Source organism: Aotus nancymaae, unplaced genomic scaffold (genome assembly GCF_030222135.1).
Source record: "Aotus nancymaae isolate 86718 unplaced genomic scaffold, 86718_ANA_hifiasm-v0.15.2.pri h1tg000081l, whole genome shotgun sequence".
In the NCBI taxonomy this organism is placed as follows: Eukaryota; Metazoa; Chordata; class Mammalia; order Primates; family Aotidae; genus Aotus; species Aotus nancymaae.
The window spans coordinates 2,700,504-2,714,482 of NW_026988496.1; the positions used below are offsets into that span (position 1 = coordinate 2,700,504).

Here is a 13,979-nt window from a genome sequence, read left to right on the forward strand (position 1 = left end):
TTTTGTCAAGTTGGCCTCAGGTGATCCTGGCCTCAGGTGAATTCCTGGCCTCAGGTGATCTGCCCGCCTTGGCCTCCCAAAGTGTTGGGATTACAGGCGTGAGCCACCATACCTGGCCCATGGGTGTCTGTTTTTTTCTTTTTCTTTTTTACCAAGTACTAGAGCTGAAGGTCTGTATGAATGTGTGTCTATTTTTAAGCTCGAGTTTGTGGAGGAAGTATCTGAGGAAGAGAGACATGGAGAAAGTTTCAGGAGAGATAATATCCCTTTGATGAAAGAACAACTTCCATAGGTGAGATCATGACTTTTCAACACTACCTAGTCTGTGGGTTACTCATGAATTGCCACCCTGACCCATAAAAGCAGAGGGTTGCAAAGCAAACCACTTTCTAGTACTACTTACTTGGCTTGGGCCGTGTTTCGAGTGAGAATGAAGGGTTTCATTGGAGGCCTCTCCAGGCGAGATGCGTTAGAAGTTGATGCCTAAAAAGGAAATTAATTATCAGGTGAATTTGCCATTTTAACCAACCTACCATGCGGGCTCTCAAGTCTTCAGGTGCTTGAAAAATCCTGGATTCAAGATTCACTCACTTTCGATTTATCAGTTTCTAAGATATAGCAGCAGAACACTAACGGTGAAGGTTCCTTAGCTCTAAGGGGGCCTGAGTACCTTGCAAAAAAGAGAGAAAGAGAAAGTTCTCCCAGGTATCATGTCACTAAAAGTAAAAAAATTACTTGGCTTTAAAATACCCCATCCAAAGAAGGAGATTCCAAAGCCCTCTTCCATGTTCCACGTAAATCCCTTGAGCTGAACTTGAAGCCCCTTTCTGCAGCCTGGCCTTCAGTTAAAAAGTTGAATCGCTACCACCTTTCTTCTAAAACCTCTTCCAATGTAATTATGCACTTAATTGTCAATAACTTCTATGGTGCTTTAGAAGTCAGTGTTCCTAAATGGAAAGGACAAGGACTGGTTAGTAGTTTCCATATAGAGGTATATAGAAAAGTTGCAAGGAACCTTGGCTTTCTAGGGGCATGGTGAAACAAAGGATGGTTAAAGAAAAGGTACTCACTTAGTTCTAGCTTGATCACTTTCAGAGCCAATTCCAGTACCACAAGAACAATTTAAAACAACAACACAACAAGGACAACAAACAAAAACCCAAAAAACCGGCCGGGCACGGTGGCTCACGCCTATAATCCCAGCACTTTGGGAGGCCGAGGCAGGTGGATCACGAGGTCAAGAGATCGAGACCATCCTGGTCAACATGGTGAAAACCTGTCTCTACTAAAAATACAAAAATTAGCTGGGCATGGTGGCACACGCCTGTAGTCCCAGCTACTCGGGAGGCTGAGGCAGGAGAATTGCTTGAACCCAGGAGGCAGAGGTTGTGGTCAGCCGAGATCACATCATTGCACTCCAGCCTGGGTAACAGGAACGAAACTCCATCTCAAAAAAAAAACCACAAAACCCACACACAAAGAAAGGGACAGGGCAGGACCCAGAAAAGTCCAGCCTCAAAATGCTTGAGAAGTACCAATCTAGATATGATCCAGAAGCCTTATGACCTTAGAATACTAATTGTTCATTCATTCTTTGATCTCTTAACGTGAAGAACTAGGTTGATGTTATCCTGAGGCAAGAGCTCCTGGGCTAATTAGTACAAATCAAATTACTAAGAGGTTTCTCTGAGGACTTAAATGCCTGTGACTTGCTGATAAATTCAACCCAATTCATGTTGTGTCCTGAACCAAAGAACAAATGGCAGCTGACCCTATTCTTTAGAAGCAGCAACTCCAAAACAGCGTTATGATGTTCAAAGAAAGCCAAAGCTGTTACACCAGGTTTCTTTACCGGTTTATTGGACACTCTGTGCATGGAAATGCCCTTGCTGTGTCTCCTACTTGGGTAATCTAAAGGTGTGAGAGTGCATCATTGTGGCAAGGTTAAATTCCAATTCCTCCCCCAAACTAAGCATATCCCCTTGGTCTTTTGTTTCACATTCTTCCTACTCTTTTCTCCCTCTCCTCCAGTTTTACCTTTCTTCTCCATTCCCATCCTCTTCCTCTCTTCCCCTTTATTATAGCACAATTTTTTTTTTAAGATGGAGTCCCATTCTGTTGCCAAGGCTGGAGTGCAGTGATGCAATCTCAGCTCACCACAACTTCTGCCTCCCAGGTTCAAGTGATTCTCCTGCCTCGGCCTGCAGCAGCTGCGATTACAGATGCGCATCACCATGCTTGGCTAATTTTTGTATTTTTACTAGAGGAGGGTTTTCTCATGTTGGCCAGGCTGGTCTCAAACTCTGTGCCTCAAGTGATCTGCCTGCCTTGGTCTCCCAAAGTGTTGGGATTACAGGCATGAGCAACCACGGCTGCCAGTCAGCACAGATTTTAAAGGTTAACTCCCTATGCCTTCCTTCAGCAGCCACCACTTTCCACAACCAACCAGTTTTCATTTCAGAGACATTTCTGTTCCCCATGGTGTACTACCAAATTACAAATGACTACAAGTGTGTTACAGATTAAAAAGCATGGGGAACACATTAAACTAAAGAGAAAGCTACCCTAGTGACCCTTCGGCCTTTCTATACTCATCTTGATAAAAACAGTGATTTTATGGAGACTTAAAAGGATCTTAATTTGATTACCCTCCTATAGAATACTCAAATCTCTGGCAGTAGCTTTCTTTGGCCAGACTTACCTCTCTTGAAGAGTCTCTTTCTCTCAGGATCTTTATTTCCTGGTCAATGCTCTCAATCTCTTCTAAGCTGATATCAATCCACCTCTGAAGGTGAAGAAGATAATATTCACGAACACGCTCATCATCTGCTTGACCACTTTCCACAGCAGATTTCATTGTAGACAACCTATGCTCCAACTCCTTCTTCTGCTTGTATCTGTTCCACAGAAAAGCATTACCCATGAAGTTACAAATAAAGAGGGATTCCTTCAAAAGAAGGCCTCAATAAGATTTTATCTTTGCAAATGACCAGGTAGTAAGCATGCCGATTTCTGCCTTGGCAATAATATAGATTCTATATCCCAGACTCTGCCACTAGGCAGTTCCCTCAGATGACAAGTAAGGGCCCAGCAGGGGTCTTACTACATTCTGAAGCCAGAAAAATACCGAAGTAACCGGATCTCAGCTAGTCCTTTAGGGATGATGAGTACCTTAGTCATTTGATTATATTGATCTTTACTAGGGTGGGTGCTTAGTATCAAAACACAGTGCTTTCTATGATGCTTCCCTTTTGAGAATTACACTTCAAAAAATCAGAATCTTAGGGGTCATTTACCTGCCACTTATGCAGGAATGCCTTGTGAAACAGCCTAAAAAATGGTCAACTCTTTTTTTCTTCTGGGCAAAACATTCCCAGCTCTTCTGGCTCATCCTTCTATCATCTGAAGACTCAACCACCCTAGCTGCCTTCTTTTTCAGGATGCATTCTGGTATGTCATCTGACAAATATCTACTGAGTGCCTATTGTGTGACAGGCACCGTTCTCAGTGCTGGAGACACAGCAGTGTATAAAAGAAAGTCCTTGCTCTCATGAAGCATTCATTCTAGTGGGAGTAGACAAAAAGAAATAGATGAGTTAGGTTGTGATAAGTGCTATGAAAGAGCAAAAAGGTCAAGTGCATACAGTGATGGTGCAAAAGTAGTGGTGCTATTATATACAAGGTAGTCAGAAGAGATCTCTCTGAAGAGATGACAGTGAACAAAGCTTTCAAGAAAATATGCCAATATCTGCAAGAGTATGCTAAGGAGGAAGAGCAAATACAAAGGCCATGAGGTGGGAGTACGCCTGGCCTGACATGGCTGAGAAATAACCAGGTGGCCAGTGTGACTGAGATAAAAAGTGATAGAAAATGAGGTCGGACATAGCCAGGGCTGTAATGTATAGAACCTGGTAGGTCACAATAACCAAAATATCAAATACCATGGTATTTTAAATGGGAAGGCCACTGGAGGCTTTTGAATAGAATACGTGACGTGAATACAGTGACATAATATGGGCTACTCTGGCTGCTGTGTGGAGTATGGGCTGTGAAGGCTATGAGGCAAGGATAGAAGTAGGGAAAGCAATTAAGAGGATACTGCCACAATCCAAGTGAGAGATGGTGACCTGAAATAGAAAGGTAGCGATGGAGACAGTGAGATGTGTGTGTATTTAAAATATAAAATAGATATGATTTGTTGATTTACTGGATGTAAGAGCTTGAAGGAAAGAGAGAAGAAAAAACATCAAGATTTCCAAGAGGCGTATCTTGAAATATCTCTACTTAAAATCCCATTCTAGATTCTCCAGAATCAGATGTTCCTCTGTAAGTCTTCAACCAAATCAGTAAGTCTCAAGTTGAAGTCCACAGAGAGTTCAGGGTGGTGGGGTGGCCCTTGAACTCCCTCAAATTTTATACAGACCTCTACCTGTATGCTTTTTCTTTTTTGGCTGAGAAATTTTTATAGATTTTATCAAATTATCAAAGGGAAAAGGGGTCCATGACCCACGAAAAGTCAAGAATCACCTTCTGAATAGGCTATTATAAAATTTTTTAGGCTCTTCCATTCCTTTTACCTAACAAGTGGACATTTACTATAATGTTACAAATAACTGAAACACCATCATCCTAGGTAGCTTTTTGAGTAAAACACGACAAAGAACTACAATTCCTAGTTCATGAATGCTATTGGAGATATTACTTGAGAATGTTTAACTCCAGTCTCACTCCCATCCCCAACCCTCTTTCCTGGATGTACCTAAGTCACAGGGAAAAAAAAAAACATACAAGGACCTTAGGATGTCTATAATTCAGGGTAAATTCGGGGTTAATCTAGTAGTCCTCTGAATAAGGTTCTTTTGCTTCTTTTCCCATTCCCTGCATGCTTAAAGCCCAACTACTGTACTCTGCTCCTTTTCTTCTACTTCCTAGCTTCTATGACTTTGCTCATCATTCTGTTGTTGTTTGAGACAGTCTTGCTCTGTCACCCAGGCTGGAGTGCAGTGGCATGATCTTGGCTCACTGCAACCTCCACCTCCTGGGTTCAAGCGATTCTCCTGCCTCAGCCTCTCCAGTAGCTGGGATTATAGGTGTGCACCACCACACCCAGCTCATTTTTGTATTTTTAGTAGAGATGGGGTTTTGCCATGTTGGCCAGGCTGGTCTCGAATTACTGACCTCAGGTGATCTGCCTGCCTTAGCCTCTCTAAGTGCATTACAGGTGTGAGCCACCATGCCCAGCCTGCTCATCATCTTTCAAACTTCTAACCCAGTGTTTTTTAAACTGTTTTGTCTTAGTAAAAGAACATTTTCTTCTAATGAGAGATGCCATGAAACTCCCATAAGTAATAAACAAGTAAAAGTATTTACTTTGGCTAAATCAGGATGGCTGCCAACATCCCCCCTGCCCCCCGACCCCAGGCATTGCAGTGAAATTTTAGGGCTCCAAAGAACAGACTGAAAACCACTGTCTTAGACCTTCATCACTGTTACATATTCCCCGTGGTGGGCCATTACATGGAAACACTCTCTATTACCCTAGAATCCCCTATCTTTGTAAACCTTCTGACCCTGGGCAACTTTCACCATTCCCTTTTTCTGTTCCCAAGCTGTTGAAGAGAGTTAAGGAATTAGAAACTTGTGTTAAATGGGTCTGCTACAAATCACTATTGTCAAACTTTGGCTGAGTGGTCACCCTTGCTCAGCCATGCTTTTGTTAATCTTTTGTGAAGACTATTATCATCATCACACTCACCAGATGGCCAGCCAATGTAGAATTCAATTTCCCTCTTAACCATAAAATCTTTGTAACTTCACTCTTCCTCTTTTACTCGTTTTAAGGAGCTGATTCTGTCTCTACCAAGGCATTTCCAAGGCAATATCTTTGTTTTTTTTTTTTTTTTTTTGTTTTGGTCTCGCTTCTTTGCCCAGGCTGGAGTGCAGTGGCGTGATGACAGCTCACTTCAGCCTTGACCTCCTGGGCTCAAGTGATCCTCTTACCTCTCAGCTTCCTGAGTAACTAAGACTACAGGTGCACACCACCATGCCCAACTAATGTTTAAATTTTTTGTAGAGACAGGGGTCTCACTATGTTGCCCAGGCTGATCTCGAACTGCTAGCCTCAAATGATCCTCCTGCCTCAGCCTCCCAAAGTGCTAAGATTAAAGGCACCAGCCACTGTGCCCAACCAAAGGCAGTGTCTTTACCATTCCACTTTTGTTGTCAATCTAGTCCCTCCCACACAGTCTTCCAGGCCTCACTCTATTTATTGATCATCTTCTTCATCATTAGCAGCTAGTTTTTCACTCTACTTGTGCCTTTCCCCTGTCTTAGAAACACTTACCCTCAACTCATTTTTCAACCTTTTCGAATGATCACTCTTCTCTTTATTTTTGTTTATTTTTAAGACAGGGTCTCTACTCTGTCACCCAGGCTGGAATAGAGTGGTACGATCACAGCTCACTGCAGCTTTGACCTCTCGGGTTCAAGCCACCCTCCCACCTCAGCCTCCTGAGTAGCTGGGACTATAGGCGTACACCACCACCCAGCTAATTTTTGTATTTCTTGTAAAGACGGGGTTTCACCATGTTGCCAGGCTGGTCTTGAACTCCTAGACTCAAACCATCTCCCTGCCTCGGCTTCATTACAGGCATGAGCCACCACACCTAGCCTACTATTCCCTTTTCTATGCTACAGTGTGAACGGTACTAGAACTGGGAATTTGAAGACCTGAGTTTAAATCCTAACCTAGCCGCTTACTACCTATGCAACCTTGAGCAATTCAATTCTCAGAGCCCATTTTATTATCTCTAAAATGGGGATAAGAATGTCTATTTCATGGGGTTGTTAAAAGGATCAAATGGAAAAACACACATGAAAGTGCTCTGTAAGGAGTAATACTGTTAGCTGATAAAGAAATTGAGGCTGGAGGGGTGCTAAATGATGCCACATCTATCAAGTGGTAGAAATTGGATTAGTTACTCCAGGTCTGACTCCTAAGTCTAGGCTTTTTCCACTACTGCATTTTGCTTCCATCTTTTTTATGACCACTCTGTCTCTCCCAAAGATACCTCCAAGAACCTACTATGATCCAATTACTGGGTTGGGCACCAAGGGATACAATTATATACAATGATATATTTAGGATACTGAGATACAATTAGTCAAGGTCTCTGATCTTGAGGAGTTTCAAGTCTAGAGACTGACAGTTTTACTGTGATAAGTAACATGAACTAAATGCCATGGTATCTGGGAGGGAAGATAATTACAGAAAGGCTTCAAAGAGGACCTAACATTTGCTTTCTCTTTTCCAGGCTCCTGTAAGTACCTGTACCTTACTGAGTTTCTTTTTTGGTTTTTTTTTTTGAGACAGAGTCTTGCTCTGTCACCCAGGCTAGAGTGCAGTGGCACGATCTCGGCTCACTGCAACCTCTGCCTCTCAGGTTCAAGCGTTTCTCCTGCCTCAGCCTTTTAAGTACCTGGGATTACAGGCATCCACCACCATGCCCAGCTAATTTTTTTTGTATTTTTAGTAGAGACGGGGTTTCACCATGTTGGCCAGGCTGGTCTCCTGACCTCGTGATCCACTCACCTCAGCCTTTCAGAGTGCTGGGATTACAGGTGTGAGCCATCGCACCCAGCCACCTAACTGAGTTTCTGATTGCTGTTTCCTTCCTCTTCCTTCTCCCTTAACTTGCCCCAAAGTTTTATCCTTCATTTTTTTTCTGTCTACATGTTTTTCCTTGGCAAACTCATCTACACCCACCAAAGCAGAGGCCTCCTAAATTTTTCACATCAGTCACAAAACAGTCTCATAAATTTTACTTGCACATTTCCATCTGTCTATGACTATCCAGTTGTCACTTTAGAACCTAAATTCAGTAAATCCAAAACTAAACTCAATACTTACCCAGCGTCCACTTCTCTATTTCTTTCAAAAGGATGGAGGTGCTGTTACCCAACCAGACTCATACTCACTCCTTAAATATGGGAATTGGAGAATACACATGAAGAAACAGGTTTTGAGAGAGAGGACATACCATTCAGGTGTTTTATGTAAGATGGCCTCAGTATCTAAAGGCATGGGGTTAGGGGACTTCCAGATAGTAAATAAGGATCTGAGTAATTTGTTTTCTAACCATGTAAACTCTTCTTGCAAAAGTAATATCTCTGATAGCTATAACTTCATTTTTTATAGCTTCTTCCTATTTGAAGTACTATTATAACATGCTAACTTGTATTTCTGCCTCTGCCTCTCTTCTTTTTCAATATTTTATATACACATCGCTTCCTTATGCAAAGTTGCAACCATACTGCTCTTAGCTTCTGCCAAACCAGACTATTATCTAGTCTTTGAACATACCTAAATATACCCTGGCTTTGGGCTTTTGTTCTTCTTTCTCCTGCTTGTCAACAATAAGTATTGATTAAGTAACTTCTATATGCCAAGCTCTATGGTAAGCATAACACAGTGAACAAGAAATGGCTTGTGCCCTCATGGAGTATAAACACTGTAGTAGGGGAGAGAAACAAAACTCAGAAAGACACACATATGAAATAACTGCACATAAGTGCCAAGAAGGAAACAAACATGAAGAAAAGAGAGAATAATAGTTAACTACTTAGAGAGACTGGTCTAGAAAGGCCTTAGGAGTGACATTTAAGCTGAGACTTAGAGGATGAAGAATTAGCCATATGAAGAGCATTCCATGCAAAGAGAACTGCACACACAGAGATTCTATAGAGGGACAAAGCTGGCTCTATTCAAAGAACTGAAGGACAGTCATTGTGGCTGCAGTCTAGTGAACAAGGGGAGAATGACACATGGTGAAACTGAAAAAGAGGCAGGCAGCAGGCCACACAAGGCCTTAGAACAGATTTGTCTATCTCACGTGAGAAATGTTGGTAGCCTAGACCGAGTTATGATAGTGGATATGGAAAGAAACAGAAGGATAGAAGACACCTTTTGTAGCTAGAATGGACTGGCCTTTGCTGATGGACTGGATGTGAAAATTCAGAAAAAGGGAGGAATTGAAGCTAAATCCTAGGTTTCTGGCTTAAAAACCTAAGTCAATGAGATGGTATCTGGGAGGGAAGAAAATTACAGATTAACCTAGGTTTCTGGCTTAAAAACCTAAGTAAAAAACACACTTACTGAGATGGGTGTGGAGGCATATTTGGGGTTAAAAAGCCAAGGGTTCAACATATGACATGTCTGAAACACCCATGAAGGAAGGGAGGGGTCAGGAGGGGTCTGGGTTAGTGATATGAATGTGGGAGCCATTAGTATAAAGTGTTGATATCTGTCAGGCATTTAAGAAAAATGTTCAAAGTGGGCAGGCCAAAGAAATGCAAATCAAAACAACAGATACTTTTTGTTTGCCAAATTGGATTTTCTTTCTTCTTTTTTTTTTTGAGAGGGAGTTTCGCTGTTGTGGGTCCAGGCTGGAGTGCAATGGCGCCATACCTGCTCACTGCAACCTCTGCCTCTGGGGTTCCAGCAATTCTCCTGCCTCAGCCTCCCGAGTAGCTGAGATTACAGGCGCCCACCACCATGCCCGGCTAATTTTTGTATTTTTAGTAGAGACGGGGTTTCACCATGTTGGCCAGGCTGGTCTCAAACTCCTGATCTCAGGTGATCCACCCACCTCAGCCTCCCAGAGTGCTGGGATTACAGGCATGAGCTACTGTGCCCAGCTGCCCAATTGGATTTTCTAAGTGTTAACATCCAAGACAAGTGCAGTGGGACATATTCTGAAACTCTGTTATTGTAGAAACCAACACTTTTACCATATATCAAGAGCCTCAAAATATTCAAACACTTTGACCCAGTCGCTGGTTCTAGAAATATACCCTGAGGAAACGGTGACAGATGCATTTAAAGACGCTTGTTTATAGCATTACTCAGACTAGCAAAAAACCATAGTCTAAATATTTGACAATAACAGATTAAATAATTATGGTATAACTGTAGCATGAAACATTCATGACCATTCACTATCATGGTTTCAAAAGACATGAGGAAATGCTCACAGAATAATGTTAGGTTAAAAAAACAGGATAAAAAGCTCTATTTACAGCATTCCAAATTTATTAGTTCAAATAACTATATATCTGAAAGGAAACACATCAGAAAGTTAACAATGATCATCTATGAGTACTAGGATTGAGGCTTATTTTTAAATTTAAAAATATTCTTCTGTTTTGCAAACTTTCTCCAATGAGCACTATTAATTTTACATTCAGGAAAATCTTTTTTTTTTTGAGACAGGGTCTTGTTCTGTCACCTAGGCTGGATCACAGCTCACTGCAGCCTCAACCTCCAGGGGCTCAAGTGATCCTCCCAGCTCAGCCTCTGGAGTAGCTAGGACTACAGGCCTGTGCCACCACACCTGGCTATTTTTTTGGGGGGGATGGGGGGTAAAGAGTCTCACTTTGTTGCCCAGACTGGTCTCGAACGCCTGGGCTCAAGTAATCCTCCTGCCTTGGCCTCTCAAAGTGTTGGGATTACCAGGCATGGGTCACCACGCCCAGCCTAATTTCTATTTTTAATCATCCTTTAAGACTCATCTCAAATGCCATTTATGTTCTTGTTTTTTTGAGACAGAGTCTCATTCTATTACCCAGGCTGGAGTGCAGTGGCCCGATCTTGGCTCACTGTAGCCTCCACCTCTCAGGCTCGAGGGATTCTCCTGCCTTAGCCTCCTGAGTAGCTGGGATTACAGGTGCGCACCACCACTCCTGGCTAATTTTTTTTTTTTTTTTGCAGAGACAGGATTTTGCCATGTTGACCAGGCTGGTCTTGAACTCCTGACTTAAAGTGATCCACCTGCCTCGGACTCCCAAAGTGCTGGGATTACAGGCGTGAACCACCACACCTGGTATCAAATGCCATTATGTTCTGAAATCTTTTCTTCATCCCTTCAACCAGATGTGATCACTCCATCTTTCTCTTGCAGTTTTTTTTTTTTTTGTATAATTATTTGGATACCAAACTCACTGTTTAAACTACCTATTATCTGCTGACAGGCTGCCCCCAACTTCTTACAAAGGTCAGGATGTTAAATTCCATTTCATATCAATCTAGCCCATATCCTCAGTCACTCACTATCCCCTAACTTTATCATTCTTCATGGCCCTTACCAGCTGAAATCACATTATTATTTACTAGCTTACTATTTGTTTCCACCACCAGAATAAAAGCTCCATAACAGCACTGACTTTATCTGGTTTTCTAACACCTAGAACAGCTCCTGGCACACAGGAAGGGATTAATAAATATTTTTAAATAAATGAATCATCCTCAGCTCTCTAGACCAAGTCTCTCGAGCTTCAGACTAACAGATACCTCTACTTATCTCCTAGGCACCTTTTTTTTCTTCTTTGTTTTCTGAGATGGAGTATCACTCTGTTGCCCAGGCTGGAGTGCAATGGTGCAATCTCGGCTCACTGTAACCTCCGCCTCCCAGGTTCAAGTGATTTTCCGGCTTCAGTCTCCCGTAACTGGGACTACAGGTGCGTGCCACCACGCCTGGCCAATCTTTTTGTATTTTTAGTAGAAACAGGGTTTCACCGTGTTAGCCAGGATGGTCTCGATCTCCTGACCTCGTGATCCGCCTGCCTAGGCCTTCCAAAGTTCTGGGATTACAGGCATGAGTCACCACACCTGGCTCTAGGCACCTTAAACTCAACATGTTTCAATACTAAATTCATACTCTCCCCTTCCCCCATCTTCTCTTCTTCCTCTTTTCCCATCAGTAAATTTCACGGCCATCCACCTGAATTAGAAACATGGACAGTAGTCTGAACAGAGCTCCTCAATCAATGGACCACAAAATGGCCTAGCTTTGAGATACTGTGCACTTCAGAGACATCTACCTCACTGTACCATATGAACATTGCTATGGTGTGATGTGGAAACGGTTGGGAGACAGTTTGCTAAACTACGTTGCTGCTGTTGGCAACCATAACGTAGTAGGGGTCCGACAGGTAGGTATTATGATCTCAACAAAAACAGAGGCTTCTTGAAAAACTCAGTTTGCTCTCCCCAGGACCTATGCTCAATAAGAACCAAGAAAGTGACATACACCATTCTGGCCCCCCACCACCCACCAAGAAAGCATGCCCCCGAAAAGCACTGCCACTGGGCAGCCCTCAAATTATAGCTATTGACCCACCTCTCTATTTTAGCCTGTCTTTGAGATGCCATAGCAACGAGGCTAGGATAAGCCATGGAGGAATTAGCAGTGTGATTTTCAGCTGAGTTGTCCTTGGTTTTGGGCAGCTCAAACTCTGCCACATGATGGCAACGGCACTCAGTTAAGTAGTTTATAAAGTGTTCTCGAGCCTGCTGCAAATGATCTAGACGCTTGCTGGGGTTGACTTGTTTCATGGTGAGGGCTCCTTGAAATGCTGGCACCAACAGATACTTCAGGTCGGTGGAAGCAATCTCTTCCAAATCTTCATTTCGGCTGGAAGAGCAAAAAGGAGGCAGTGAAGCCTGGCTGGGCATTCAAATTGTGGCCTGCTTCCTGGGGGACAGAAGGGAAGGCTGGGCTCAAAGTGGAGCAGAAGGAGGCGGCACGGGGAACAGCGGCCAGTTTCACTCAATGAACGTGGCTGAGCGCTCACACCCAATGCCTATGCAATCAGCAGACACTAGAGAGCAGAGTCGTGGGATATCAACCATCTGGGAAGAGAAGTGGGGAACGTAAACCGTGTACACAAGATCACAGCCGGAAGTAGGAACGAAAGGTTCTCACTGCTAAAGGTCCCCTCCACTAAGGCGCAATGGCTCCACCCTTGGTAACCATTATTACTATCTTCCCCAATACCTGAACAAGTCAAGCTGCTTTAACATTTCGGCAGCCTTCTCAAGGAGGTCCAGGCCCTTGAACACCTTCTCCTGGACTATCCGGGAACCGGCGGGTTCAGTCGCTACTTCTACTTCATCTAGCAACTGTTTGCTGGTTTCGAATAGCTCTGGGAGCCGCGGCAGCAGTAACTCGTCTTCAGCGGCCATCTTGAGGAGGGAGAAGCCTGGAAGATCTTAATTCCGGGGTTAAAGGGAACCTTGATGAAGTAGTACTGCGCGAGCGCGGACAAAACCGGAAGAGGCACCTCATTGGTCCAAGAGCTTCATTGTTACGAAAGCGTCAAAAGACTTCCGGGAGCCGCAGTTCGCCGGCCCTGGCAACCGTTTCCATAGACTCATTTTATCATGCAGGCCGTTACAAGTCGTAGGCATCTGTTGAAAACAAACAAGCAAAACCCTAGGCGCTGTTTTACTAGGTGCTCCTCGTCGCCGACACGGGACTGCGAAGTTCTGTGGGCTTTGAGGCCCGGGTGTAGCGAGGCTGAATTTGGAGCGTGAGGAGTGCGGGCGAGCGAGTGCGCTTTGTGAGCCAGTCAGGCGCGGGCGGGCGAGTGAGTGCGCTTTGTGAGCCAGTCAGGCGCGCGCCTTACCTCACGAGTCGCTCTCTAGGTTGAATTCAGGGGCTCCAGCCGCCGCGCCGCTCCCACGGTTTTAAGAGCCGGTCGCTTGAGCGAGAAGTGCGAGTAGCGCCCCCCTGCGGCTTCCGTCCACCCACCAGATGGAGCTCTGGGTTCCTCCCAACCAATCCTCTCGCGTCCTCTTACCCCTTCACCCCAAACACGCCTACAACCCGTAGGCCAGCGTCCTTTGGAGCCCCTCTCAGTAAGCAAGATTTGTAACCGGCAACTCCGGTCACCCCACAGCCTGCTTCCCTTCGTGCACTTAGTTCCTAAGTCAAATGTTATTTCGGTGCAACCTTTCTTGTCTCCCCACCGCCTTCCACCCTGTGCCCTTCAGCCGCCAAATCAGGGTTTCTTCTCTGCATCTCTATCATGGCGCCTACCATACTGTGTAATTGCTAGTGATTTACAGCTCTCTCTTATCAGAATGAATTTGATTCATCTTTACCCTGTGGCTAGCCTGAGTACTCAGTATCAGTCATTAT

At 43.9% G+C, this 13,979-nt stretch overlaps 1 protein-coding gene across 3 annotated transcripts in view; it reads right to left on the bottom strand.

The window, feature by feature from the left end:
* Positions 1-13,326, bottom strand: part of IGBP1 (immunoglobulin binding protein 1) — a 28,236-nt gene extending 14,910 nt beyond the window's left edge. The window contains exons 1-4 of one of the 3 annotated variants that reach the window (XM_012460818.3): positions 12,834-13,295; positions 12,177-12,470; positions 2,702-2,897; positions 404-483 (exon numbers count right to left, since the gene is read on the bottom strand). In XM_012460818.3, the coding sequence (XP_012316241.2) occupies positions 404-483; positions 2,702-2,897; positions 12,177-12,470; positions 12,834-13,021 (758 nt within the window). In that variant the 5' untranslated portion in view covers positions 13,022-13,295. Of the gene's footprint in view, positions 1-403; positions 484-2,701; positions 2,898-12,176; positions 12,471-12,833 lie in introns of all 3 variants that reach the window. The other 2 variants (XM_064368988.1, XM_064368989.1) reach the window with 2 other exon arrangements.
* Positions 13,327-13,979: the final 653 nt, after the last annotated feature.